Source organism: Bufo bufo, chromosome 6 (assembly GCF_905171765.1).
Source record: "Bufo bufo chromosome 6, aBufBuf1.1, whole genome shotgun sequence".
NCBI classification, from domain to species: domain Eukaryota; kingdom Metazoa; phylum Chordata; class Amphibia; order Anura; family Bufonidae; genus Bufo; species Bufo bufo.
In genome coordinates this window covers 3,952,602-3,979,275 of record NC_053394.1, presented here as the reverse complement: position 1 = coordinate 3,979,275, position 26,674 = coordinate 3,952,602, and the positions used below count along the sequence as shown (strand labels likewise).

At 49.9% G+C, this 26,674-nt stretch overlaps 1 protein-coding gene across 1 annotated transcript in view; it reads right to left on the bottom strand.

The window, feature by feature from the left end:
- The window catches only part of HSPA12A (heat shock protein family A (Hsp70) member 12A), a 57,346-nt gene that overhangs the window by 2,274 nt on the left and 28,398 nt on the right, over window positions 1-26,674 (bottom strand). The window contains exons 6-10 of the mRNA XM_040435613.1: window positions 17,370-17,486; window positions 5,836-5,986; window positions 2,717-2,803; window positions 2,390-2,494; window positions 1,514-1,772 (exon numbers count right to left, since the gene is read on the bottom strand). Of these exons, the coding sequence (XP_040291547.1) occupies window positions 1,514-1,772; window positions 2,390-2,494; window positions 2,717-2,803; window positions 5,836-5,986; window positions 17,370-17,486 (719 nt within the window). The remainder of the gene's footprint in view (window positions 1-1,513; window positions 1,773-2,389; window positions 2,495-2,716; window positions 2,804-5,835; window positions 5,987-17,369; window positions 17,487-26,674) is intronic.

The window sequence follows — 26,674 nt, the reverse complement described above, 5'->3', positions numbered from 1 at the left end:
TCCCATCATCCCTGAGCTCACAATCTAATCTCCCATCATCCCTGAGCACCGGAGCTCACAATCTAATCTCCCATCATCCCTGAGCCCCAGAGCTCACAATCTAATCTCCCATCATCCCTGAGCCCCGGAGCTCACAATCTAATCTCCCATCATCCCTGAGCCCCGGAGCTCACAATATAATCTCCCATCATCCCTGAGCCCCAGAGCTCACAATCTAATCTCCCATCATCCCTGACCCCCGGAGCTCACAATCTAATCTCCCATCATGCCTGACCCCCAGAGCTCACAATCTAATCTCTCATCATCCCTGAGCCCCGGAGCTCACAATCTAATCTCCCATCATCCCTGACCCCCGGAGCTCACAATCTAATCTCCCATCATCCCTGAGCTCACAATCTATTCTCCCATCATCCTTGACCCCCGGAGCTCACAATCTATTCTCCCATCATCCCTGACCCCCGGAGCTCACAATCCAATCTTCCATCATCCTTGACCCCCGGAGCTCACAATCCAATCTTCCATCATCCTTGACCCCCGGAGCTCACAATCTATTCTCCCATCATCCCTGACCCCCGGAGCTCACAATCTAATCTCCCATCATCCCTGAGCCCCAGAGCTCACAATCTAATCTCCCATCATCCCTGACCCCCGGAGCTCACAATCCAATCTTCCATCATCCTTGACCCCCGGAGCTCACAATCCAATCTTCCATCATCCTTGACCCCCGGAGCTCACAATCTATCCTCCCTTTCTCACGCAGGGTATCACTCCCATCATCCCTGACCCCCGGAGCTCACAATCCAATCTTCCATCATCCTTGACCCCCGGAGCTCACAATCTATCCTCCCTTTCTCACACAGGGTATCACTCCCATCATCCTTCACCCCCAGAGCTCACAATCTATCCTCCCTTTCTCACGCAGGGTATCACTCCCATCATCCCTGACCCCCAGAGCTCACAATCTATCTCCCTTTCTCACACAGGGTATCACTCCCATCATCCCTGACCCCCGGAGCTCACAATCTATCCTCCCTTTCTCACACAGGGTATCACTCCCATCATCCCTGACCCCCAGAGCTCACAATCTATCTCCCTTTCTCACGCAGGGTATCACTCCCATCATCCCTGACCCCCAGAGCTCACAATCTATCCTCCCTTTCTCACGCAGGGTATCACTCCCATCATCCCTGACCCCCAGAGCTCACAATCTATCCTCCCTTTCTCACACAGGGTATCACTCCCATCATCCCTGACCCCCGGAGCTCACAATCTATCCTCCCTTTCTCACGCAGGGTATCACTCCCATCATCCCTGACCCCCAGAGCTCACAATCTATCCTCCCTTTCTCACACAGGGTATCACTCCCATCATCCCTGACCCCCGGAGCTCACAATCTATCCTCCCTTTCTCACACAGGGTATCACTCCCATCATCCCTGACCCCCGGAGCTCACAATCTATCCTCCCTTTCTCACACAGGGTATCACTCCCATCATCCCTGGCTCTGGACTCACTTGCTCTTGCGGAGGGCGTGCTCCACACTGTGACCTCTGAACTTCTTGTAGTAGTCGATGAAGGAGAAGGGTAGGGTGATGTTCAGGGGGTTGGTCCTGTCGGGCGCCGCTGCTCTTTTTCGGGACTCAAAGGCGATCATGAGGTCGACCCAGGCGGCCGGACGCTTCAGCTTAAACTGGGCGATGAAGTCATCTCCGAATATTTTACAAAGAAGTTTCTCAAACTCGAAGTCAACCCCGAGAGAGCCATAGGGTCCCCCTGTGAGGGGCGAGAGAAGGGGGTTAGTACAGTCCGATCCCCCGCCAGGCCGCATTGTGAGAGATGGGGATCCATCCGAGTGGAAGAATACAGAATGCCGACACGGCGCGCGCCCCGACTATCCGCGTCCTGCTCCCTGAACATAACATTGGGTTTCAGTTTCATGTATAATAACTTTTCCTGACCAGATACGTGAGCGTCTTGTGCCGATAAACGGCGTCTGTGTCCGTTTTCTCGGTGCGCACATAAAACCTCACTGGATTTGGACCCCGGTAATCATAGAGGAAGGGGTAACAGCCTGAACAGTATCCAACACCACTGAGGGCGGATCCTCTCCTGAGAACTTGTTACATTGTATCAGTCTGGATGTTTACATCACACAGAGCTATGCAGATACAATTGTAACAAATGAGACAGAGAACTGGGAGGGCGGGGCTATGGCGGTGACATCCCCTCCAGGATCGGCCGTCTATAGGGACGCTGTCAGGGGAGCGTTGACCATGTGCACATCCTGGACACGCGGAGTGCCCCTTTAAAGGTCAGGGCACTCTCGGGGTTAATCCTCAATCATGTGATGTTTCAGAGGAGTCAAAGGTCACGAAAATCAGAAGTCCTACCTGACGCCTTGTAAAGCTCCTTCAGGTGTCCCTCCGGTAGGCGGATCTGGTGGACGGTCAGGTCCACGGTGCCTCCGCCGCAGTCCACCACCACGTACCGATCCCCTGCGAGATAAAGAACAGTGAGAAGGCTTCCCATGATCCTCTGGGGCGTGTCTGCCATATATGAGGGTGGGCGGTCACAGCTCCGTGACTGGTCAGGTGATTACGCAGCCACGCCTACTTTCACCAAAAAATCTGTCAGTAAAAAGCTATGCAGTAACTGACAGCAGCGCAGTACCTCAGTCTGCCCAGCAGAGGTCGCATCACAGAACTAGCCACGCCTACCTTCCTCCAGCTCCGCCCACAGCTCTCCAATTACATTTTCCACCAGAAATATTCGGCTCTGTCGGTTTCGACGACCGTGCTCCTTAGCTGGAAGGAAAGAGCGCAAAATTATGTCTGCACCAGTCTGCGTGCACCGCCACAATGGCAACTCGAACGTCGAGAATCATAATGGGCCACATGGGGTTAATGTATGAGGTACACGATGGGGGTCTCTTACTATTGGGAGGCACAAGGTTTAATCAGGTTGGGCCTCATATTAACAGTAAATAACCTGATTATGTACCTCACATTAACCCCATGTTGCCCACTGTGGGGGTCACTCACTATTGGTGTGAGGCACGTGGAGGTACAAAAATAACCTCCTGTGCCTCGCACTAACAGTAAGTGACCCCCATCCTTTATTTCATCGAATGGCTTGTAATAAGTCACATTAACCCCTTATATTCCTCTATGACCGCCGGGGCTGGATCACTTGGGGGGCTCAGTGAGGAGCGCCTGATCTCTCGGCTCCCACGTTAATAGCAGTCGCCTCTTCTGATCCCCTCCCCTCCCCCCGCTCTTAACTTAATGGTAAAAAAACAAAAAGGCTTAGGCGTTCGGAAGTGACGCTGACTGGCGGTCAGATGGAAGCCCGCTCTCGACGCTACGAGGTCCACATTGGTGGCAGTGGCCTGAACATCACCACGGGATGGAAGGGGCGCTTTCCATCCTTATCCACGTGCGGCGGCTGCGCATGCGCCAAATTCTCTAATCGGAAATTCTACTAATTACTGAAAAAATTACAAATGTCAGTATCGAAGCAAATAAGGCATCAAAAAAGTGTAAAAATAAAAAAGAATCAATACTTCGATTCCCAGTACAACCCCAACGGCCACGGCGGTCATCAACCACGACCGACCACATGGCGCCTAAACTCAGAAGGATAAAATACAATATAATATTATTCTACTGAAACTTCCCAAAAACTAAATGATCAATCTGCTCAGCTCCTTCTGCTCTATAACACACTGCCTGCAGATTACATGGTGACAGGTTCTCTTTATATATAATCTGCTCAGCTCCTCCTGCTCTATAACACTCTGCCTGCAGATTACACGGTGACAGGTCCTCTTTATATATAATCTGCTCAGCTCCTCCTGCTCTATAACACGCTGCCTGCAGATTACATGGTGACAGGTCCTCTTTATATATAATCTGCTCAGCTCCTCCTGCTCTATAACACGCTGCCTGCAGATTACATGGTGACAGGTTCTCTATATATAATCTGCTCAGCTCCTCCTGCTCTATAACACGCTGCCTGCAGATTACACGGTGACAGGTTCTCTATATATAATCTGCTCAGCTTCTCCTGCTCTATAACATGCTGCCTGCAGATTACATGGTGACAGGTTCTCTTTATATATAATCTGCTCAGCTCCTCCTGCTCTATAACACTCTGCCTGCAGATTACATGGTGACAGGTTCTCTTTATATATAATCTGCTCAGCTCCTCCTGCTCTATAACACACTGCCTGCAGATTACATGGTGACAGGATCTCTTTATATATAATCTGCTCAGCTCCTCCTGCTCTATAACACACTGCCTGCAGATTATACGGTGACAGGTTCTCTTTATATATAATCTGCTCAGCTCCTCCTGCTCTATAACACACTGCCTGCAGATTACATGGTGACAGGATCTCTTTATATATAATCTGCTCAGCTCCTCCTGCTCTATAACACACTGCCTGCAGATTATACGGTGACAGGTTCTCTGTATATATAATCTGCTCAGCTCCTCCTGCTCTATAACACACTGCCTGCAGATTACATGGTGACAGGTTCTCTTTATATATAATCTGCTCAGCTCCTGCTGCTCTATAACACACTGCCTGCAGATTACACGGTGACAGGTTCTCTTTATATATAATCTGCTCAGCTCCTCCTGCTCTATAACACACTGCCTGCAGATTACACGGTGACAGGTTCTCTTTATATATAATCTGCTCAGCTCCTCCTGCTCTATAACACACTGCCTGCAGATTACATGGTGACAGGTTCTCTTTATATATAATCTGCTCTGCTCCTCCTGCTCTATAACACACTGCCCGCAGATTACATGGTGACAGGTTCTCTTTATATATAATCTGCTCAGCTCCTCCTGCTCTATAACACACTGCCTGCAGATTACATGGTGACAGGTTCTCTGTATATATAATCTGCTCAGCTCCTCCTGCTCTATAACACACTGCCTGCAGATTACATGGTGACAGGTTCTCTGTATATATAATCTGCTCAGCTCCTCCTGCTCTATAACACACTGCCTGCAGATTACATGGTGACAGGTTCTCTGTATATATAATCTGCTCAGCTCCTCCTGCTCTATAACACACTGCCTGCAGATTACATGGTGACAGGTTCTCTGTATATATAATCTGCTCAGCTCCTCCTGCTCTATAACATGCTGCCTGCAGATTACACGGTGACAGGTTCTCTTTATGTATAATCTGCTCAGCTCCTCCTGCTCTATAACACGCTGCCTGCAGATTACACGGTGACAGGTTCTCTTTATATATAATCTGCTCAGCTCCTCCTGCTCTATAACACACTGCCTGCAGATTACATGGTGACAGGTTCTCTGTATATATAATCTGCTCAGCTCCTCCTGCTCTATAACATGCTGCCTGCAGATTACACGGTGACAGGTTCTCTTTATATATAATCTGCTCAGCTCCTCCTGCTCTATAACATGCTGCCTGCAGATTACATGGTGACAGGTTCTCTTTATATATAATCTGCTCAGCTCCTCCTGCTCTATAACACGCTGCCTGCAGATTACATGGTGACAGGTTCTCTTAATATATAATCTGCTCAGCTCCTCCTGCTCTATAACACGCTGCCTGCAGATTACACGGTGACAGGATCTCTTTATATATAATCTGCTCAGCTCCTCCTGCTCTATAACACGCTGCCTGCAGATTACATGGTGACAGGTTCTCTGTATATATAATCTGCTCAGCTCCTCCTGCTCTATAACACACTGCCTGCAGATTACACGGTGACAGGTTCTCTTTATATATTATCTGCTCAGCTCCTCCTGCTCTATAACACGCTGCCTGCAGATTACATGGGTATCAGACCTGGATCTGTGGGGCTGATCCCGTTGATTGCGGCTTTGTTGCTCAGGTCGATCATCTGGTGAAGTCGCAGCTTCCGACAGTAAATTGACGCCCCCTCTGGCTCTAGAGCGATGATCAGCTGCTCGGGGTTCTCAGGAGACACCATGCCGGCCTGTGAGACATAACAGTCATTATCAGGATTATTCTGCATCTTGAAGAATAATACAGAATTACAGAAGAATGTCTCAGAGCACCAGTAACCCTCAAAGTGACCAATGTTATAAGAGGAGTGGCTGTCCTACAGTCATCCTCTCCCCTGAAATGGCTGATAACAGGGAGCAATAGATTGTATTCTCCTGTCCTACAGTCATCCTCTCCCTGACCTGAAATGGCTGATAACAGGGAGCAATAGTCCTCCCCAGCACCAGGACTGACCCTACATGACACCGAGGTGAAGTTCCTGCTGTATGCGGATGACCTCCTACTTCTGTCACCAACAGAGAAAGGCCTACAAGACAGCCTGGAAGTTCTGGAGAAATACAGCGCCACATGGGCACTACCAATCAACTCGAGCAAAACAAAAACCATGGTGTTCCAAAAGAAAAATACAAAACAAACAAAGAGCCCTTCCTTCACAATAAACAACTGCACTGTGGATGAAACTAACAGCTACACATACCTCGGCCTAGACATCACCCAATCAGGAAGCTTCAAGCCAGCCATAGAGGCACTAAAAGACAAGGCATGCAGAGCCTACTATGCCATCAGGAGACGGCTGTACCACCTAAAACCACCCGTGAGAGTCTGGCTCAGAATATTTGACAGCGTCATCGCCCCAATTCTTCTTTATGGCAGTGAAGTTTGGGGTCCTGTCACCTACCCAGACCCATCCAAATGGGACCCCAGCCCAACAGAAACATTCCATCTGGAATTTTGCAAGCACCTCCTCCAAGTCCATCGGAGCACCTCCAACAGTGCTTGCCGGTCCGAGTTGGGCAGATTTCCCTTACTTCTCGCAGTACAGAAGAGGGCGTTATCATACTGGGACCACCTACAAAACAGCAGTCCCAACTCCTACCACCATAAAGCCTTACTGGACAGTAAGAACCAGTCCAAGCCGTGTGGCCTGCATCAACTTATCAACACCTTGTCTCCCCAAAACTCTCAACAATGCGGCCTGACAAAATCTCAAATAAAAATCATAATTTATAACTCCAAAGTAAAACATGTTGGAGAATGGAGATACGAAATAACAAACTCCAAAAAACTATTGATTTACCAGTCACTGCAGAGAGACTACAAACTGGCCCCGTACCTGGAGGTGCTACAAGACCCCAAAGACAGACAGACAATGAGCCTGTACAGACTGAGCGCCCACAGCCTGGAGATGGAAGTAGGGCGGCACAGACAAACCTACAAGCCCAGAGAGAGGAGACTGTGCCAGCAATGTGACCAGGGGGTCCCGGAGGATGAGGAACACTTCCTGCTACATTGCCCCAAGTACTCAGCGCTGAGGGACACTCACTTCCAGAGACTCTCCGCTCTCATCCCGGACTTCAATTCTACAGAAGAGAAGAGGAAACTCCAAATTCTACTGGGAGAAGAGGAGCCAATGGTGAAGAGAGCTGCCCAATATGTGACAGCGTGTCACAGACTGAGAGGGACATGAGAAACTGAGGACTCTCAAAGACTTATGTCCATTCCCCTTTATATTACCCCCTTCCCCTTTATATTACCCCCTTCCCCTTTTCCTATGCAAACTCAACTGCTTTGGCAATGCTAACATGTATCTGGTCCTGCCAATAAAGCTTTTTGAATTTGAATTTGAATTTGAATTTGACTGTATTGTCCTGTCCTACAGTCATCCTCTCCCCTGAAATGGCTGATAACAGGGGGTAATAGACTGTATTCTCCTGTCCTACAGTCATCCTCTCCCCTGAAATGGCTGATAACAGGGGGCAATAGACTGTATTCTCCTGTCCTACAGTCATCCTCTCCCCTAAAATGGCTGATAACAGGAGGCAATAGACTGTATTCTCCTGTCCTACAGTCATCCTCTCCCCTGAAATGGCTGATAACAGGGAGCAATAGACTGTATTCTCCTGTCCTACAGTCATCCTCTCCCCTGAAATGGCTGATAACAGGGAGTAATAGACTGTATTCTCCTGTCCTACAGTCATCCTCTCCCCTGAAATGGCTGATAACAGGGGGCAATAGACTGTATTCTCCTGTCCTACAGTCATCCTCTCCCCTGAAATGGCTGATAACAGGGAGCAATAGACTGTATTCTCCTGTCCTACAGTCATCCTCTTCCCTGAAATGGCTGATAACAGGGGGCAATAGATTGTATTCTCCTGTCCTACAGTCATCCTCTCCCCTGAAATGGCTGATAACAGGGAGCAATAGACTGTATTCTCCTGTCCTACAGTCATCCTCTCCCTGAAATGGCTGATAACAGGGGGCAATAGACTGTATTCTCCTGTCCTACAGTCATCCTCTCCCCTGAAATGGCTGATAACAGGGAGCAATAGATTGTATTCTCCTGTCCTACAGTCATCCTCTCCCCTGAAATGGCTGATAACAGGAGGCAATAGACTGTATTCTCCTGTCCACCAATCATCCTCTCCCTGAAATGGCTGATAACAGGGGGCAATAGATTGTATTCTCCTGTCCTACAGTCATCCTCTCCCCTGAAATGGCTGATAACAGGGAGCAATAGACTGTATTCTCCTGTCCTACAGTCATCCTCTCCCTGAAATGGCTGATAACAGGGGGCAATAGACTGTATTCTCCTGTCCTACAGTCATCCTCTCCCCTGAAATGGCTGATAACAGGGAGCAATAGATTGTATTCTCCTGTCCTACAGTCATCCTCTCCCCTGAAATGGCTGATAACAGGGAGCAATAGACTGTATTCTCCTGTCCTACAGTCATCCTCTCCCCTGAAATGGCTGATAACAGGAGGCAATAGACTGTATTCTTCTGTCCTACAGTCATCCTCCCCCCTGAAATGGCTGATAACAGGGAGCAATAGACTGTATTCTCCTGTCCTACAGTCATCCTCTCCCCTGAAATGGCTGATAACAGGGGGCAATAGACTGTATTCTCCTGTCCTACAGTCATCCTCTCCCCTGAAATGGCTGATAACAGGGGGGCAATAGATTGTATTCTCCTGTCCTACAGTCATCCTCTCCCCTGAAATGGCTGATAACAGGGGGCAATAGACTGTATTCTCCTGTCCTACAGTCATCCTCTCCCCTGAAATGGCTGATAACAGGGGGCAATAGACTGTATTCTCCTGTCCTACAGTCATCCTCTCCTCTGAAATGGCTGATAACAGGGGGCAATAGATTGTATTCTCCTGTCCTACAGTCATCGTCTCCCCTGAAATGGCTGATAACAGGGAGCAATAGACTGTGTTCTCCTGTCCTACAGTCATCGTCTCCCCTGAAATGGCTGATAACAGGGAGCAATAGACTGTATTCTCCTGTCCTACAGTCATCCTCTCCCCTGAAATGGCTGATAACAGGGGGCAATAGACTGTATTCTCCTGTCCTACAGTCATCCTCTCCTCTGAAATGGCTGATAACAGGGGGCAATAGACTGTATTCCCCTGTCCTACTGTCGTCCTCTCCCCTGAAATGGCTGATAACAGGAGGCAATAGACTGTATTCTCCTGTCCTACAGTCATCCTCTCCCCTGAAATGGCTGATAACAGGGGGCAATAGATTGTATTCTCCTGTCTTACAGTCATCCTCTCTCCTGAAATGGCTGATAATAGGGGGCAATAGACTGTATTCTCCTGTCCTACAGTCATCCTCTCCCCTGAAATGGCTGATAACAGGGGGCAATAGATTGTATTCTCCTGTCTTACAGTCATCCTCTCTCCTGAAATGGCTGATAACAGGGGGCAATAGACTGTATTCTCCTGTCTTACAGTCATCCTCTCCCCTGAAATGGCTGATAACAGGGGGCAATAGACTGTATTCTCCTGTCCTACAGTCATCCTTTCCCCTGAAATGGCTGATAACAGGGGGCAATAGACTGTATTCTCCTGTCCTACAGTCATCCTCTCCCCTGAAATGGCTGATAACAGGGGGCAATAGACTGTATTCTCCTGTCCTACAGTCATCCTCTCCCCTGAAATGGCTGATAACAGGGGGCAATAGACTGTATTCTCCTGTCCTACAGTCATCCTCTCCCCTGAAATGGCTGATAACAGGGAGCAATAGACTGTATTCTCCTGTCCTACAGTCATCCTTTCCCCTGAAATGGCTGATAACAGGGGGCAATAGACTGTATTCTCCTGTCCTACAGTCATCCTTTCCCCTGAAATGGCTGATAACAGGGGGCAATAGACTGTATTCTCCTGTCCTACAGTCATCCTCTCCCCTGAAATGGCTGATAACAGGGGGCAATAGACTGTATTCTCCTGTCCTACAGTCATCCTCTCCCCTGAAATGGCTGATAACAGGGGGCAATAGACTGTATTCTCCTGTCCTACAGTCATCCTCTCCCCTGAAATGGCTGATAACAGGGAGCAATAGACTGTATTCTCCTGTCCTACAGTCATCCTCTCCCCTGAAATGGCTAATAACAGGGGGCATTATACTGTATTCTCCTGTCCTACAGTCATCCTCTCCCCTGAAATGGCTGATAACAGAGGGCAATAGACTGTATTCTCCTGTCCTACAGTCATCCTCTCCCCTGAAATGGCTGATAACAGGGGGCAATAGACTATATTCTCCTGTCCTACAGTCATCCTCTCCCCTGAAATGGCTGATAACAGGGAGCAATAGATTGTATTCTCCTGTCCTACAGTCATCCTCTCCCCTGAAATGGCTGATAACAGGGAGTAATAGACTGTATTCTCCTGTCCTACAGTCATCCTCTCCCCTGAAATGGCTGATAACAGGGAGCAATAGATTGTATTCTCCTGTCCTACAGTCATCCTCTCCCCTGAAATGGCTGATAACAGGGGACAATAGACTGTATTCTCCTGTCCTACAGTCATCCTCTCCCCTGAAATGGCTGATAACAGGGGGCAATAGACTGTATTCTCCTGTCCTACAGTCATCCTCTCCCCTGAAATGGCTGATAACAAGGAGCAATAGACTGTATTCTCCTGTCCTACAGTCATCCTCTCCCCTGAAATGGCTGATAACAGGGAGCAATAGACTGTATTCTCCTGTCCTACAGTCATCCTCTCCCCTGAAATGGCTGATAACAGGGGCAATAGACTGTATTCTCCTGTCCTACAGTCATCCTCTCCCCTGAAATGGCCGATAACAGGGAGCAATAGACTGTATTCTCCTGTCCTACAGTCATCCTCTCCTCTGAAATGGCTGATAACAGGGGGCAATAGACTGTATTCTCCTGTCCTACAGTCATCCTCTCCCCTGAAATGGCTGATAACAGGGGGCAATAGACTGTATTCTCCTGTCCTACAGTCATCCTCTCCCCTGAAATGGCTGATAACAGGGGGCAATAGACTGTATTCTCCTGTCCTACAGTCATCCTCTCCCTGACCTGAAATGGCTGATAACAGGGAGCAATAGACTGTATTCTCCTGTCCTACAGTCATCCTCTCCCTGAAATGGCTGATAACAGGGGGCAATAGACTGTATTCTCCTGTCCTACAGTCATCCTCTCCCTGACCTGAAATGGCTGATAACAGGGGGCAATAGACTGTATTCTCCTGTCCTACAGTCATCCTCTCCACTGAAATGTCTGATAACAGGGGGCATCAGATTGTATTCTCCTGTCCTACAGTCATCCTCTCCCCGGTCAGGGATCAGTAACAGGTAAACAGAGACTGATCCCGGTTCTACTGATTATCTAGGTTCCCCGAGATGAGAATTTCTCCACCACCGTCAGTGTGATGGTTTTGCAGTAGTTACACTATCCGCTATATTACGCGCTGCGGTGTAGGGGAGGTCTGATAATTTTATTGATTCCACTTCACCGCGGTTCTGGGGGTCTCCTAGTGGCCGCCTCTCCATGAAAAGGTTTCTAGTGTCATATGTGACTGTGCGGGAAGTACAGCGTTTCCCCTCCGAGGATGCAGTGTATGGCGATGGCGGCGGCTGAGTGCTTTTTCTTCACATTACGAGGACTCTCAGGAGGAGCCATTGTCTCTGGATCCTTTCATTAGAGCCGGCGGCCATTGCTCGATCAAATTTTAGTGGCCATTAGTGCAAGATTTCCTGTAAAGAAGTCGTAAACAGAGAGGGGGAGGGGCGGCTAGACAGGGGAACGAGAGGTCATTGACCTCCCAGGAACGCACATAATGATCATCATGGCGTCTGTACATTATATAACTGCAGTATTATATACCGCCCCGGCCGATGGCGTCTGTACATTATATAACTGCAGTATTATATACCGCCCCGGCCGATGGCGTCTGTACATTATATAACTGCAGTATTATATACCGCCCCGGCCGATGGCGTCTGTACATTATATAACTGCTGTATCATATACCGCCCCGGCCGATAGCGTCTGTACATTATATAACTGCAGTATTATATACCGCCCCGGCCGATGGCGTCTGTACATTATATAACTGCAGTATTATATACAGTCCCGGCCGATGGCGTCTGTACATTATATAACTGCAGTATTATATACCGCCCCGGCCGATGGCGTCTGTACATTATATAACTGCTGTATTATATACAGTCCCAGCCGATGGCGTCTGTACATTATATAACTGCAGTATTATATACCGCCCCGGCCGATGCCGTCTGTACATTATATAACTGCTGTATTATATACCGCCCCGGCCGATAGCGTCTGTACATTATATAACTGCAGTATTATATACCGCCCCGGCCGATGGCGTCTGTACATTATATAACTGCTGTATTATATACCGCCCCGGCCGATGGCGTCTGTACATTATATAACTGCTGTATTATATACCGCCCCGGCCGATGGCGTCTGTACATTATATAACTGCTGTATCATATACCGCCCCGGCCGATGGCGTCTGTACATTATATAACTGCTGTATCATATACCGCCCCGGCCGATAGCGTCTGTACATTATATAACTGCAGTATTATATACCGCCCCGGCCGATGGCGTCTGTACATTATATAACTGCTGTATTATATACCGCCCCGGCCGATGGCGTCTGTACATTATATAACTGCTGTATTATATACCGCCCCGGCCGATGGCGTCTGTACATTATATAACTGCTGTATTATATACCGCCCCGGCCGATGGCGTCTGTACATTATATAACTGCTGTATCATATACCGCCCCGGCCGATAGCGTCTGTACATTATATAACTGCAGTATTATATACCGCCCCGGCCGATGGCGTCTGTACATTATATAACTGCTGTATTATATACAGTCCCGGCCGATGGCGTCTGTACATTATATAACTGCAGTATTATATACAGTCCCGGCCGATGGCGTCTGTACATTATATAACTGCAGTATTATATACCGCCCCGGCCGATGGCGTCTGTACATTATATAACTGCAGTATTATATACAGTCCCGGCCGATGGCGTCTGTACATTATATAACTGCAGTATTATATACCGCCCCGGCCGATGGCGTCTGTACATTATATAACTGCTGTATTATATACAGCCCCGGCCGATGGCGTCTGTACATTATATAACTGCTGTATTATATACCGCCCCGGCCGATGGCGTCTGTACATTATATAACTGCTGTATTATATACCGCCCCGGCCGATGGCGTCTGTACATTATATAACTGCTGTATTATATACAGCCCCGGCCGATGGCGTCTGTACATTATATAACTGCTGTATTATATACAGCCCCGGCCGATGGCGTCTGTACATTATATAACTGCTGTATTATATACAGTCCCGGCCGATTTCGTCTGTACATTATATAACTGCTGTATTATATACAGTCCCGGCCGATGCCGTCTGTACATTATATAACTGCTGTATTATATACCGCCCCGGCCGATGGCGTCTGTACATTATATAACTGCTGTATTATATACAGTCCCGGCCGATGGCGTCTGTACATTATATAACTGCTGTATTATATACCGCCCCGGCCGATGCCGTCTGTACATTATATAACTGCTGTATTATATACAGCCCCGGCCGATGGCGTCTGTACATTATATAACTGCTGTATTATATACCGCCCCGGCCGATGGCGTCTGTACATTATATAACTGCTGTATTATATACCGCCCCGGCCGATGGCGTCTGTACATTATATAACTGCTGTATTATATACAGCCCCGGCCGATGGCGTCTGTACATTATATAACTGCTGTATTATATACCGCCCCGGCCGATGGCGTCTGTACATTATATAACTGCAGTATTATATACAGCCCCGGCCGATGGCGTCTGTACATTATATAACTGCTGTATTATATACCGCCCCGGCCGATGGCGTCTGTACATTATATAACTGCTGTATTATATACAGCCCCGGCCGATGGCGTCTGTACATTATATAACTGCTGTATTATATACAGCCCCGGCCGATGGCGTCTGTACATTATATAACTGCAGTATTATATACCGCCCCGGCCGATGGCGTCTGTACATTATATAACTGCTGTATTATATACAGCCCCGGCCGATGGCGTCTGTACATTATATAACTGCTGTATTATATACCGCCCCGGCCGATGGCGTCTGTACATTATATAACTGCTGTATTATATACCGCCCCGGCCGATGGCGTCTGTACATTATATAACTGCTGTATTATATACCGCCCCGGCCGATGGCGTCTGTACATTATATAACTGCTGTATTATATACCGCCCCGGCCGATGGCGTCTGTACATTATATAACTGCTGTATTATATACAGTCCCGGCCGATGGCGTCTGTACATTATATAACTGCTGTATTATATACAGCCCCGGCCGATGGCGTCTGTACATTATATAACTGCAGTATTATATACCGCCCCGGCCGATGGCGTCTGTACATTATATAACTGCTGTATTATATACCGCCCCGGCCGATGGCGTCTGTACATTATATAACTGCTGTATTATATACAGTCCCGGCCGATGGCGTCTGTACATTATATAACTGCTGTATCATATACCGCCCCGGCCGATGGCGTCTGTACATTATATAACTGCTGTATTATATACCGCCCCGGCCGATGGCGTCTGTACATTATATAACTGCTGTATCATATACCGCCCCGGCCGATGGCGTCTGTACATTATATAACTGCTGTATTATATACCGCCCCGGCCGATGGCGTCTGTACATTATATAACTGCTGTATTATATACAGTCCCGGCCGATGGCGTCTGTACATTATATAACTGCTGTATTATATACCGCCCCGGCCGATGGCGTCTGTACATTATATAACTGCTGTATTATATACAGTCCCGGCCGATGGCGTCTGTACATTATATAACTGCTGTATTATATACAGTCCCGGCCGATGGCGTCTGTACATTATATAACTGCTGTATCATATACCGCCCCGGCCGATGGCGTCTGTACATTATATAACTGCTGTATTATATACAGTCCCGGCCGATGCCGTCTGTACATTATATAACTGCTGTATTATATACCGCCCCGGCCGATGGCGTCTGTACATTATATAACTGCTGTATCATATACCGCCCCGGCCGATGGCGTCTGTACATTATATAACTGCAGTATTATATACCGCCCCGGCCGATGGCGTCTGTACATTATATAACTGCTGTATTATATACCGCCCCGGCCGATGGCGTCTGTACATTATATAACTGCTGTATTATATACAGTCCCGGCCGATGGCGTCTGTACATTATATAACTGCTGTATTATATACCGCCCCGGCCGATGGCGTCTGTACATTATATAACTGCTGTATCATATACCGCCCCGGCCGATGGCGTCTGTACATTATATAACTGCTGTATCATATACCGCCCCGGCCGATGGCGTCTGTACATTATATAACTGCTGTATTATATACCGCCCCGGCCGATGGCGTCTGTACATTATATAACTGCTGTATTGTATACAGCCCCGGCCGATGGCGTCTGTACATTATATAACTGCTGTATTATATACCGCCCCGGCCGATGGCGTCTGTACATTATATAACTGCTGTATTATATACCGCCCCGGCCGATGGCGTCTGTACATTATATAACTGCTGTATTATATACCGCCCCGGCCGATGGCGTCTGTACATTATATAACTGCTGTATTATATACCGCCCCGGCCGATGGCGTCTGTACATTATATAACTGCTGTATTATATACCGCCCCGGCCGATGGCGTCTGTACATTATATAACTGCAGTATTATATACCGCCCCGGCCGATGGCGTCTGTACATTATATAACTGCTGTATTATATACAGTCCTGGCCGATAGCGTCTGAAGGTTTATAACTGCTTTTCTGTAATCTGCGTACCGCCATTGCGATAACCTGACAGGAGCGGGGCCCAGGGTCTGAGCGATGGTAAATCCCGCAGGTGATTTTTCCGGAAGCATCTAAACCGCGCCCTCATCCGGCCGAGCAGCGCAATAAATCTCTCTGATCAATGCCGATGAAACGACAAGTGCAGCCCCAGGGATGTGTGAGGAGACCCAGAGGACCATGGAATTAGAGGGTGAAGAAGACCATTACTGGGGTTAAAGTGGGTGGCAAGGTGAGTATAAGCTGGTGATGGGATACAGCATTTACCCATGGCACAGCGTGAAGGAAGTGGTGACCATGGGGCTGTTTTGAGCAGGTGACCACGACATGGGGTGGTGGAAGTGACAAGGGATGGTGAAGGTTCCATGGGATAAGAGGGTGAACGTGACCATGGGATGGCGTGGTGAAGATGACCACAGGGGTGGATGATGGCGGTTCAGTGGGATAGGATAGTGCAAATTGCTACGTGATGAAGGTGACCATGGGATGGGAAGGTGACCATGGGATGGGAAGGTGACTGATCAAAGGTGAGCATAAGCTATTAACTGGATGTGGCAGCTGACCATGGCACAGGATGACCGCGGGGTGGGGCGGCAAAGGTGACCACGGGGTGGGGCCGTGCAGTCGACAGCAAGATGGGGTGGCGAAGTTAACCTTGGAATGGCAAATGTGACTAAGGGATGGTGTGGTGGAGGTGAACATGGGAAGAGGGAAGTGACCATGTGACTGGATGGTGCAAATGGCCATGGCATGGACTGGTGAAGGTGGGCATGGGTGACGAAGGTGACCGTGGCATAGAGTGGTGACTGAGCAAAGGTGAGCGTATGCTGGTGATGGGGTGAGGCAGCTGACCATGGCATAGGGTGATGTAGGTGGTGACCATGGGGCAGTGTGGAGGTGGTGACCAAGGGCTGGTGGACGTTCCAAGGGATAGGATGGTGCAGGTGGCTTTGAGATGGTGGAAGTGACCATCAGATAGCATGGTGCAAGTGGCAATAGGATGGGGTGATACAGTTGACCATGGGATGAGGCGGTGAAGGTGACTATGGGATGGTGAAGGTGACCATGGGATGATGGAGGTCTAAGTGGAGCTTACGCTCTGTGGGGTCAGCGCCCTGCGGGCCGCGTTGGGGGCACTCACCTTGTAGGCCGCCTGCCTCATGAACTGCTTTGCCGGCTGCTTCCAGATGGCAGGGACGGTGATGACCCATCTGACCTCACTGTCGTCCATCGGTTCTCCGGCCTGGTCACTCAGCTCCTGAAACCCCAAAAATATGGATTCAGAGGAGGATGCAGCAAATTACAGGGGCCCGGGGCCCCACCTGACGTCGTCCCTGGAGGCTTTATATAGTAAAGCTGCATTGAAAGTTTGGTTGCCATTGGACTTTGATTAAATATCAAGGCTGCCAATCATCAGCTCCACTATATACAGTATCTCACAGAAGTGAGTGCACCCCTGTATACAGTATCTCACAGAAGTGAGTGCACCCCTGTATACAGTATCTGACAGAAGTACACCCCTGTATACAGTATCTCACAGAAGTGAGTGCACCCCTATATACAGTATCTCACAGAAGTCAGTGCACCCCTGTATACAGTATCTCACAGAAGTGAGTGCACCCCTGTATACAGTATCTGACAGAAGTACACCCCTGTATACAGTATCTCACAGAAGTGAGTGCACCCCTATATACAGTATCTCACAGAAGTCAGTGCACCCCTGTATACAGTATCTCACAGAAGTGAGTGCACCCCTATATACAGTATCTCACAGAAGTCAGTGCACCCCTATATACAGTATCTCACAGAAGTGAGTGCACCCCTGTATACAGTATCTCACAGAAGTCAGTGCACCCCTATATACAGTATCTCACAGAAGTGAGTGCACCCCTGTATACAGTATCTCACAGAAGTGAGTGCACCCCTGTATACAGTATCTCACAGAAGTGAGTGCACCCCTGTATACAGTATCTGACAGAAGTACACCCCTGTATACAGTATCTCACAGAAGTGAGTGCACCCCTATATACAGTATCTCACAGAAGTCAGTGCACCCCTGTATACAGTATCTCACAGAAGTGAGTGCACCCCTGTATACAGTATCTCAGAGAAGTACACCCCTGTATACAGTATCTCAGAGAAGTGAGTGCACCCCTGTATACAGTATCTCAGAGAAGTGAGTGAACCCCTGTAAACAGTATCTTACAGAAGCGAGTGCACCCCTGTATACAGTATCTCACAGAAGTGAGTGCACCCCTGTATACAGTATCTCACAGAAGTGAGTGCACCCCTGTATACAGTATCTCACAGGAGTGAGTGCACCCCTGTATACAGTATCTCACAGAAGTGAGTGCACCCCTGTATACAGTATCTCACAGAAGTGAGTGCACCCCTGAATACAGTATCTCACAGAAGCGAGTGCACCCCTGTATACAATATCTCACAGAAGCGAGTGCACCCCTGTATACAATATCTCACAGAAGCGAGTGCACCCCTATATACAGTATCTCACAGAAGCGAGTGCACCCCTGTATACAGTATCTGACAGAAGTACACCCCTGTATACAGTATCTCACAGAAGTGAGTGCACCCCTATATACAGTATCTCACAGAAGTCAGTGCACCCCTGTATACAGTATCTCACAGAAGTGAGTGCACCCCTGTATACAGTATCTCAGAGAAGTACACCCCTGTATACAGTATCTCAGAGAAGTGAGTGCACCCCTGTATACAGTATCTCAGAGAAGTGAGTGAACCCCTGTAAACAGTATCTTACAGAAGCGAGTGCACCCCTGTATACAGTATCTCACAGAAGTGAGTGCACCCCTGTATACAGTATCTCAGAGAAGTGAGTGAACCCCTGTATACAGTATCTCAGAGAAGTGAGTGAACCCCTGTATACAGTATCTCACAGAAGTGAGTGCACCCCTGTATACAGTATCTCACAGAAGTGAGTGCACCCCTGTATACAGTATCTCAGAGAAGTGAGTGCACCCCTGTATACAGTATCTCACAGAAGTGAGTGCACCCCTGTATACAGTATCTCACAGAAGTGAGTGCACCCCTGTATACAGTATCTCACAGAAGTGAGTGCACCCCTGTATACAGTATCTCACAGAAGTGAGTGCACCCCTGTATACAGTATCTCAGAGAAGTGAGTGAACCCCTGTATACAGTATCTCACAGAAGTGAGTGCACCCCTGTATACAGTATCTCAGAGAAGTGAGTGCACCCCTGTATACAGTATCTCACAGAAGTGAGTGCACCCCTGTATACAGTATCTCAGAGAAGTGAGTGCACCCCTGTATACAGTATCTGACAGAAGTACACCCCTGTATACAGTATCTCACAGAAGTGAGTGCACCCCTATATACAGTATCTCACAGAAGTCAGTGCACCCCTGTATACAGTATCTCACAGAAGTGAGTGCACCCCTGTATACAGTATCTCAGAGAAGTACACCCCTGTATACAGTATCTCAGAGAAGTGAGTGCACCCCTGTATACAGTATCTCACAGAAGTGAGTGCACCCCTGTATACAGTATCTCAGAGAAGTGAGTGCACCCCTGTATACAATATCTCACAGAAGCGAGTGCACCCCTGTATACAATATCTCACAGAAGCGAGTGCACCCCTATATACAGTATCTCACAGAAGCGAGTGCACCCCTGTAAACAGTATCTCACAGAAGCGAGTGCACCCCTGTATACAGTATCTGACAGAAGTACACCCCTGTATACAGTATCTCACAGAAGTGAGTGCACCCCTATATACAGTATCTCACAAAAGCGAGTGCACCCCTGTAAACAGTATCTCACAGAAGTGAGTGCACCCCTGTATACAGTATCTCACAGAAGCGAGTGTACCCCTGTATACAGTATCTCACAGAAGTGAGTGCACCCCTGTATACAGTATCTCACAGAAGTGAGTGCACCCCTGTATACAGTATCTCACAGAAGTGAGTGCACCCCTGTATACAGTATCTCACAGAAGTGAGTGCACCCCTGTATACAGTATCTCACAGAAGTGAGTGCACCCCTGTATACAGTATGTCACAGAAGTGAGTGCACCCCTGTATACAGTATCTCACAGAAGTGAGTGCACCCCTGTATACAGTATGTCACAGAAGTGAGGGCACCCCTGTATACAGTATCTCACAGAAGTGAGTGCACCCCTGTATACAGTATCTCACAGGAGTGAGTGCACCCCTGTATACAATATCTCACAGAAGTGAGTGCACCCCTGTATACAGTATCTCACAGAAGTGAGTGCACCCCTGTATACAGTATCTCACAGAAGTGAGTGCACCCCTGTATACAGTATCTCACAGAAGTGAGTGCACCCCTGTATACAGTATCTCACAGAAGTGAGTGCACCCCTGTATACAGTATCTCACAGAAGTGAGTGCACCCCTGTATACAGTATCTCACAGTGACTCCACCCCTGTATACAGTATCTCACAGAAGTGAGTGCACCCCTGTATACCGTATCTCACAGTGACTCCACCCCTCACTTTTCTGTAGATATTCTCTTCTACCTTTTCCTGGGACACTGAAGAGCTGACACTCTGATACAATGTACAGCAGTCAGTGCACGGCTTGTATAACAGTGTAAATTGGGCGTGTCCTCAAAATAACTCAACACACATTAATGTCTAACCCACTGGCAACAAAAGTGAGGTCACCTTAAGTGACAATGGCCAAATTGTGCCCAGTGTTAGTATCTTATGTGGCCACCATTATTTTCCAGCACGGCATTAACTCTCTTGGACATGGAGGTCACTGGACCTTCACAGGTTCCACTGGAATCCTCTTCCTCCTCCATGATGACATCACGTAGCTGGTGGACCTTGCGCTCCTCCATCTTCCGTTTGAGGAGGCCCCACAGATGCTCAATAAGGTTTAGGTCTGGAGACATGCCGGTCCAGCACCTTTACCCTCAAGTTCTTTACAAGGCAGTGGTCGTCTTGGAGGTGTTTGGGGTTGTCATGTTGGATACTGCCCTGCGGCCCAGAAGGATGGGGATCATGCTCTGCTTCAGTATGTCACAGGACATGGCGGCATTCATTGTTCCCTCAATGTAGCCCCCACAGCCGGCAGCACGCATGCTGCCCCAAACCATGACACCCCCACCACCATGCTGGACTGTAGGCAGGACACACTGGTCTTTGTGCTCCTCACCTGGTTGTCACCACATACGCCTGACACCATCTGAACCAACTACGTTTCTCTTGGTCTCATCAGACCCCAGGACGAGGTTCCAGTAACCGTGTCCTTACTCTGCTCGTCTTCAGCAGACCGTCTACGGCTTTCTTCTACATCATATTTAGAAGAGGCTCCTCCTGGGACGACGCCATGCAGACCAATGTGATGTAGTGTGCGGAGAATGGTCTGAGCGCGGACAGGCTGACCCCCACCCCTGTAACCTCTGCAGCAATGCTGGCAGCACTCATACAACCTCTGGATATGACGCTGAGCACTGGCAGGCTGACCCCCCACCCCTGTAACCTCTGCAGCAATGCTGGCAGCACTCATACATCCTCTGGATATGACGCTGAGCACTGACAGGCTGACCCCCCACCCCTGTAACCTCTGCAGCAATGCTGGCAGCACTCATACATCCTTGGATATGACACTGAGCACTGACAGGCTGACCCCCCCACCCCTGTAACCTCTGCAGCAATGCTGGCAGCACTCATACAACCTCTGGATATGACGCTGAGCACTGACAGGCTGACCCCCACCACTGTAACCTCTGCAGCAATGCTGGCAGCACTCATACAACCTCTGGATATGACGCTGAGCACTGACAGGCTGACCCCCCACCCCTGTAACCTCTGCAGCAATGCTGGCAGCACTCATACAACCTCTGGATATGACGCTGAGCACTGACAGGCTGACCCCCCACCCCTGTGAACTCTGCAGCAATGCTGGCAGCACTCATACAACCTCTGGATATGACGCTGAGCACTGACAGGCTGACCCCCCACCCCTGTAACCTCTGCAGCAATGCTGGCAGCACTCATACTACCTCTGGATATGACGCTGAGCACTGACAGTCTGACCCCCCCACCCCTGTAACCTCTGCAGCAATGCTGGCAGCACTCATACAGCCTCTGGATATGACGCTGAGCACTGACAGGCTGACCCCCCACCCCTGTAACCTCTGCAGCAATGCTGGCAGCACTCATACAACCTCTGGATATGATGCTGAGCACTGACAGGCTGACCCCCACCCCTGTAACCTCTGCAGCAATGCTGGCAGCACTCATACAACCTCTGGATATGACGCTGAGCACTGACAGGCTGACCCCCCCACCCCTGTAACCTCTGCAGCAATGCTGGCAGCACTCATACAACCTCTGGATATGACGCTGAGCACTGACAGGCTGACGCCCCACCCCTGTAACCTCTGCAGCAATGCTGGCAGCACTCATACAACCTCTGGATATGATGCTGAGCACTGACAGGCTGACCCCCACCCCTGTAACCTCTGCAGCAATGCTGGCAGCACTCATACAACCTCTGGATATGACGCTGAGCACTGACAGGCTGACCCCCCACCCCTGTAACCTCTGCAGCAATGCTGGCAGCACTCATACAACCTCTGGATATGACGCTGAGCACTGACAGGCTGACCCCCCCACCCCTGTAACCTCTGCAGCAATGCTGGCAGCACTCATGCAACCTCTGGATATGATGCTGAGCACTGACAGGCTGACCCCCCACCCCTGTAACCTCTGCAGCAATGCTGGCAGCACTCATACAACCTCTGGATATGACGCTGAGCACTGACAGGCTGACCCCCCACCCCTGTAACCTCTGCAGCAATGCTGGCAGCACTCATACAACCTCTGGATATGACGCTGAGCACTGACAGGCTGACCCCCCCACCCCTGTAACCTCTGCAGCAATGCTGGCAGCACTCATACAACCTCTGGATATGACGCTGAGCACTGACAGGCTGATCCCCCACCCCTGTAACCTCTGCAGCAATGCTGGCAGCACTCATACAACCTCTGGATATGACGCTGAGCACTGACAGGCTGACCTCCCACCCCTGTAACCTCTGCAGCAATGCTGGCAGCACTCATACAACCTCTGGATATGACGCTGAGCACTGACAGGCTGACCCCCCACCCCTGTAACCTCTGCAGCAATGCTGGCAGCACTCATACAACCTCTGGATATGACGCTGAGCACTGACAGGCTGACCCCCCCACCCCTGTAACCTCTGCAGCAATGCTGGCAGCACTCATACAACCTCTGGATATGACGCTGAGCACTGACAGGCTGACGCCCCACCCCTGTAACCTCTGCAGCAATGCTGGCAGCACTCATACAACCTCTGGATATGATGCTGAGCACTGACAGGCTGACCCCCACCCCTGTAACCTCTGCAGCAATGCTGGCAGCACTCATACAACCTCTGGATATGACGCTGAGCACTGACAGGCTGACCCCCCACCCCTGTAACCTCTGCAGCAATGCTGGCAGCACTCATACAACCTCTGGATATGACGCTGAGCACTGACAGGCTGACCCCCCCACCCCTGTAACCTCTGCAGCAATGCTGGCAGCACTCATGCAACCTCTGGATATGATGCTGAGCACTGACAGGCTGACCCCCCACCCCTGTAACCTCTGCAGCAATGCTGGCAGCACTCATACAACCTCTGGATATGACGCTGAGCACTGACAGGCTGACCCCCCACCCCTGTAACCTCTGCAGCAATGCTGGCAGCACTCATACAACCTCTGGATATGACGCTGAGCACTGACAGGCTGACCCCCCCACCCCTGTAACCTCTGCAGCAATGCTGGCAGCACTCATACAACCTCTGGATATGACGCTGAGCACTGACAGGCTGATCCCCCACCCCTGTAACCTCTGCAGCAATGCTGGCAGCACTCATACAACCTCTGGATATGACGCTGAGCACTGACAGGCTGACCTCCCACCCCTGTAACCTCTGCAGCAATGCTGGCAGCACTCATACAACCTCTGGATATGACGCTGAGCACTGACAGGCTGACCCCCCACCCCTGTAACCTCTGCAGCAATGCTGGCAGCACTCATACAACCTCTGGATATGACGCTGAGCACTGACAGGCTGACCCCCCCACCCCTGTAACCTCTGCAGCAATGCTGGCAGCACTCATACAACCTCTGGATATGACGCTGAGCACTGACAGGCCGACCCCCCACCCCTGTAACCTCTGCAGCAATGCTGGCAGCACTCATACAACCTCTGGATATGACGCTGAGCACTGACAGGCTGACCCCCCCACCCCTGTAACCTCTGCAGCAATGCTGGCAGCACTCATACAACCTCTGGATATGACGCTGAGCACTGACAGGCTGACCCCGCACCCCTGTAACCTCTGAAGCAATGCTGGCAGCACTCATACAGCCTCTGGATATGACGCTGAGCACTGACAGGCTGACCTCCCACCCCTGTAACCTCTGCAGCAATGCTGGCAGCACTCATAAAACCTCTGGATATGACGCTGAGCACTGACAGGCTGACCTCCCACCCCTGTAACCTCTGCAGCAATGCTGGCAGCACTCATACATCCTCTGGATATGACGCTGAGCACTGACAGTCTGACCCCCCCACCCCTGTAACCTCTGCAGCAATGCTGGCAGCACTCATAAAACCTCTGGATATGACACTGAGCACTGACAGTCTGACCCCCCCACCCCTGTAACCTCTGCAGCAATGCTGGCAGCACTCATACATCCTCTGGATATAACACTGAGCACTGACAGGCTGACCCCCCCCACCCCTGTAACCTCTGCAGCAATGCTGGCAGCACTCATATCACCTCTGGATATGACGCTGAGCACTGACAGGCTGACCCCACACCCCTGTAACCTCTGCAGCAATTCTGGCAGCACTCATACAACCTCTGGATATGACACTGAGCACTGACTGGCTGACCCCCCACCCCTGTAACCTCTGCAGCAATGCTGGCAGCACTCATACAACCTCTGGATATGACGCTGAGCACTGACAGGCTGACCCCCCACCACTGTAACCTCTGCAGCAATGCTGGCAGCACTCATACAGCCTCTGGATATGACGCTGAGCACTGACAGTCTGACCCCCCCACCCCTGTAACCTCTGCAGCAATGCTGGCAGCACTCATACATCCTCTGGATATAACACTGAGCACTGACAGGCTGCCCCCACCTCTGTAACCTCTGCAGCAATGCTGGCAGCACTCATACAACCTCTGGATATGACGCTGAGCACTGACAGGCTGACCCCCCACCCCTGTAACCTCTGCAGCAATGCTGGCAGCACTCATACAGACTCTGGATATGACGCTGAGCACTGACAGGCTGGCCCCCCACCCCTGTAACCTCTGCAGCAATGCTGGCAGCACTCATACAGACTCTGGATATGACGCTGAGCACTGACAGGCTGACCCCCACCCCTGTAACCTCTGCAGCAATGCTGGCAGCACTCATACAACCTCTGGATATGACGCTGAGCACTGACAGTCTGACCCCCCCACCCCTGTAACCTCTGCAGCAATGCTGGCAGCACTCATACAACCTCTGGATATGACGCTGAGCACTGACAGGCTGACCCCCCACCCCTGTAACCTCTGCAGCAATGCTGGCAGCACTCATACAACCTCTGGATATGACGCTGAGCACTGACAGTCTGACCCCCCCACCCCTGTAAGCTCTGCAGCAATGCTGGCAGCACTCATACAGCCTCTGGATATGATGCTGAGCACTGACAGGCTGACCCCCACCCCTGTAACCTCTGCAGCAATGCTGGCAGTACTCATACAACCTCTGGATATGACGCTGAGCACTGACAGTCTGACCCCCCCACCCCTGTAACCTCTGCAGCAATGCTGGCAGCACTCATACAACCTCTGGATATGACGCTGAGCACTGACAGGCTGACCCCCCACCCCTGTAACCTCTGCAGCAATGCTGGCAGCACTCATACAACCTCTGGATATGACGCTGAGCACTGACAGGCTGACCCCCCCACCCCTGTAACCTCTGCAGCAATGCTAGCAGCACTCATACAACCTCTGGATATGATGCTGAGCACTGACAGGCTGACCCCCCACCCCTGTAACCTCTGCAGCAATGCTGGCAGCACTCATACATCCTCTGGATATAACACTGAGCACTGACAGTCTGACCCCCCCACCCCTGTAAGCTCTGCAGCAATGCTGGCAGCACTCATACAACCTCTAGATATGATGCTGAGCACGCGCACTCAGCTTCTTTGGTCGACCAAAGTGATTCCTGTTCTCAGTGGAACCTGTCTTGTTAATACGCCGGATGGCCATTGTCACTTAGGGGTGTCCTCACTTTTGTTGCCAGCGGTTTAGACATTAATGGCGGTGTGTGGAGTTATTTTGAGGACACGCCCAATTTACACTGTTATACCAGCCGTACACTGACTACTGT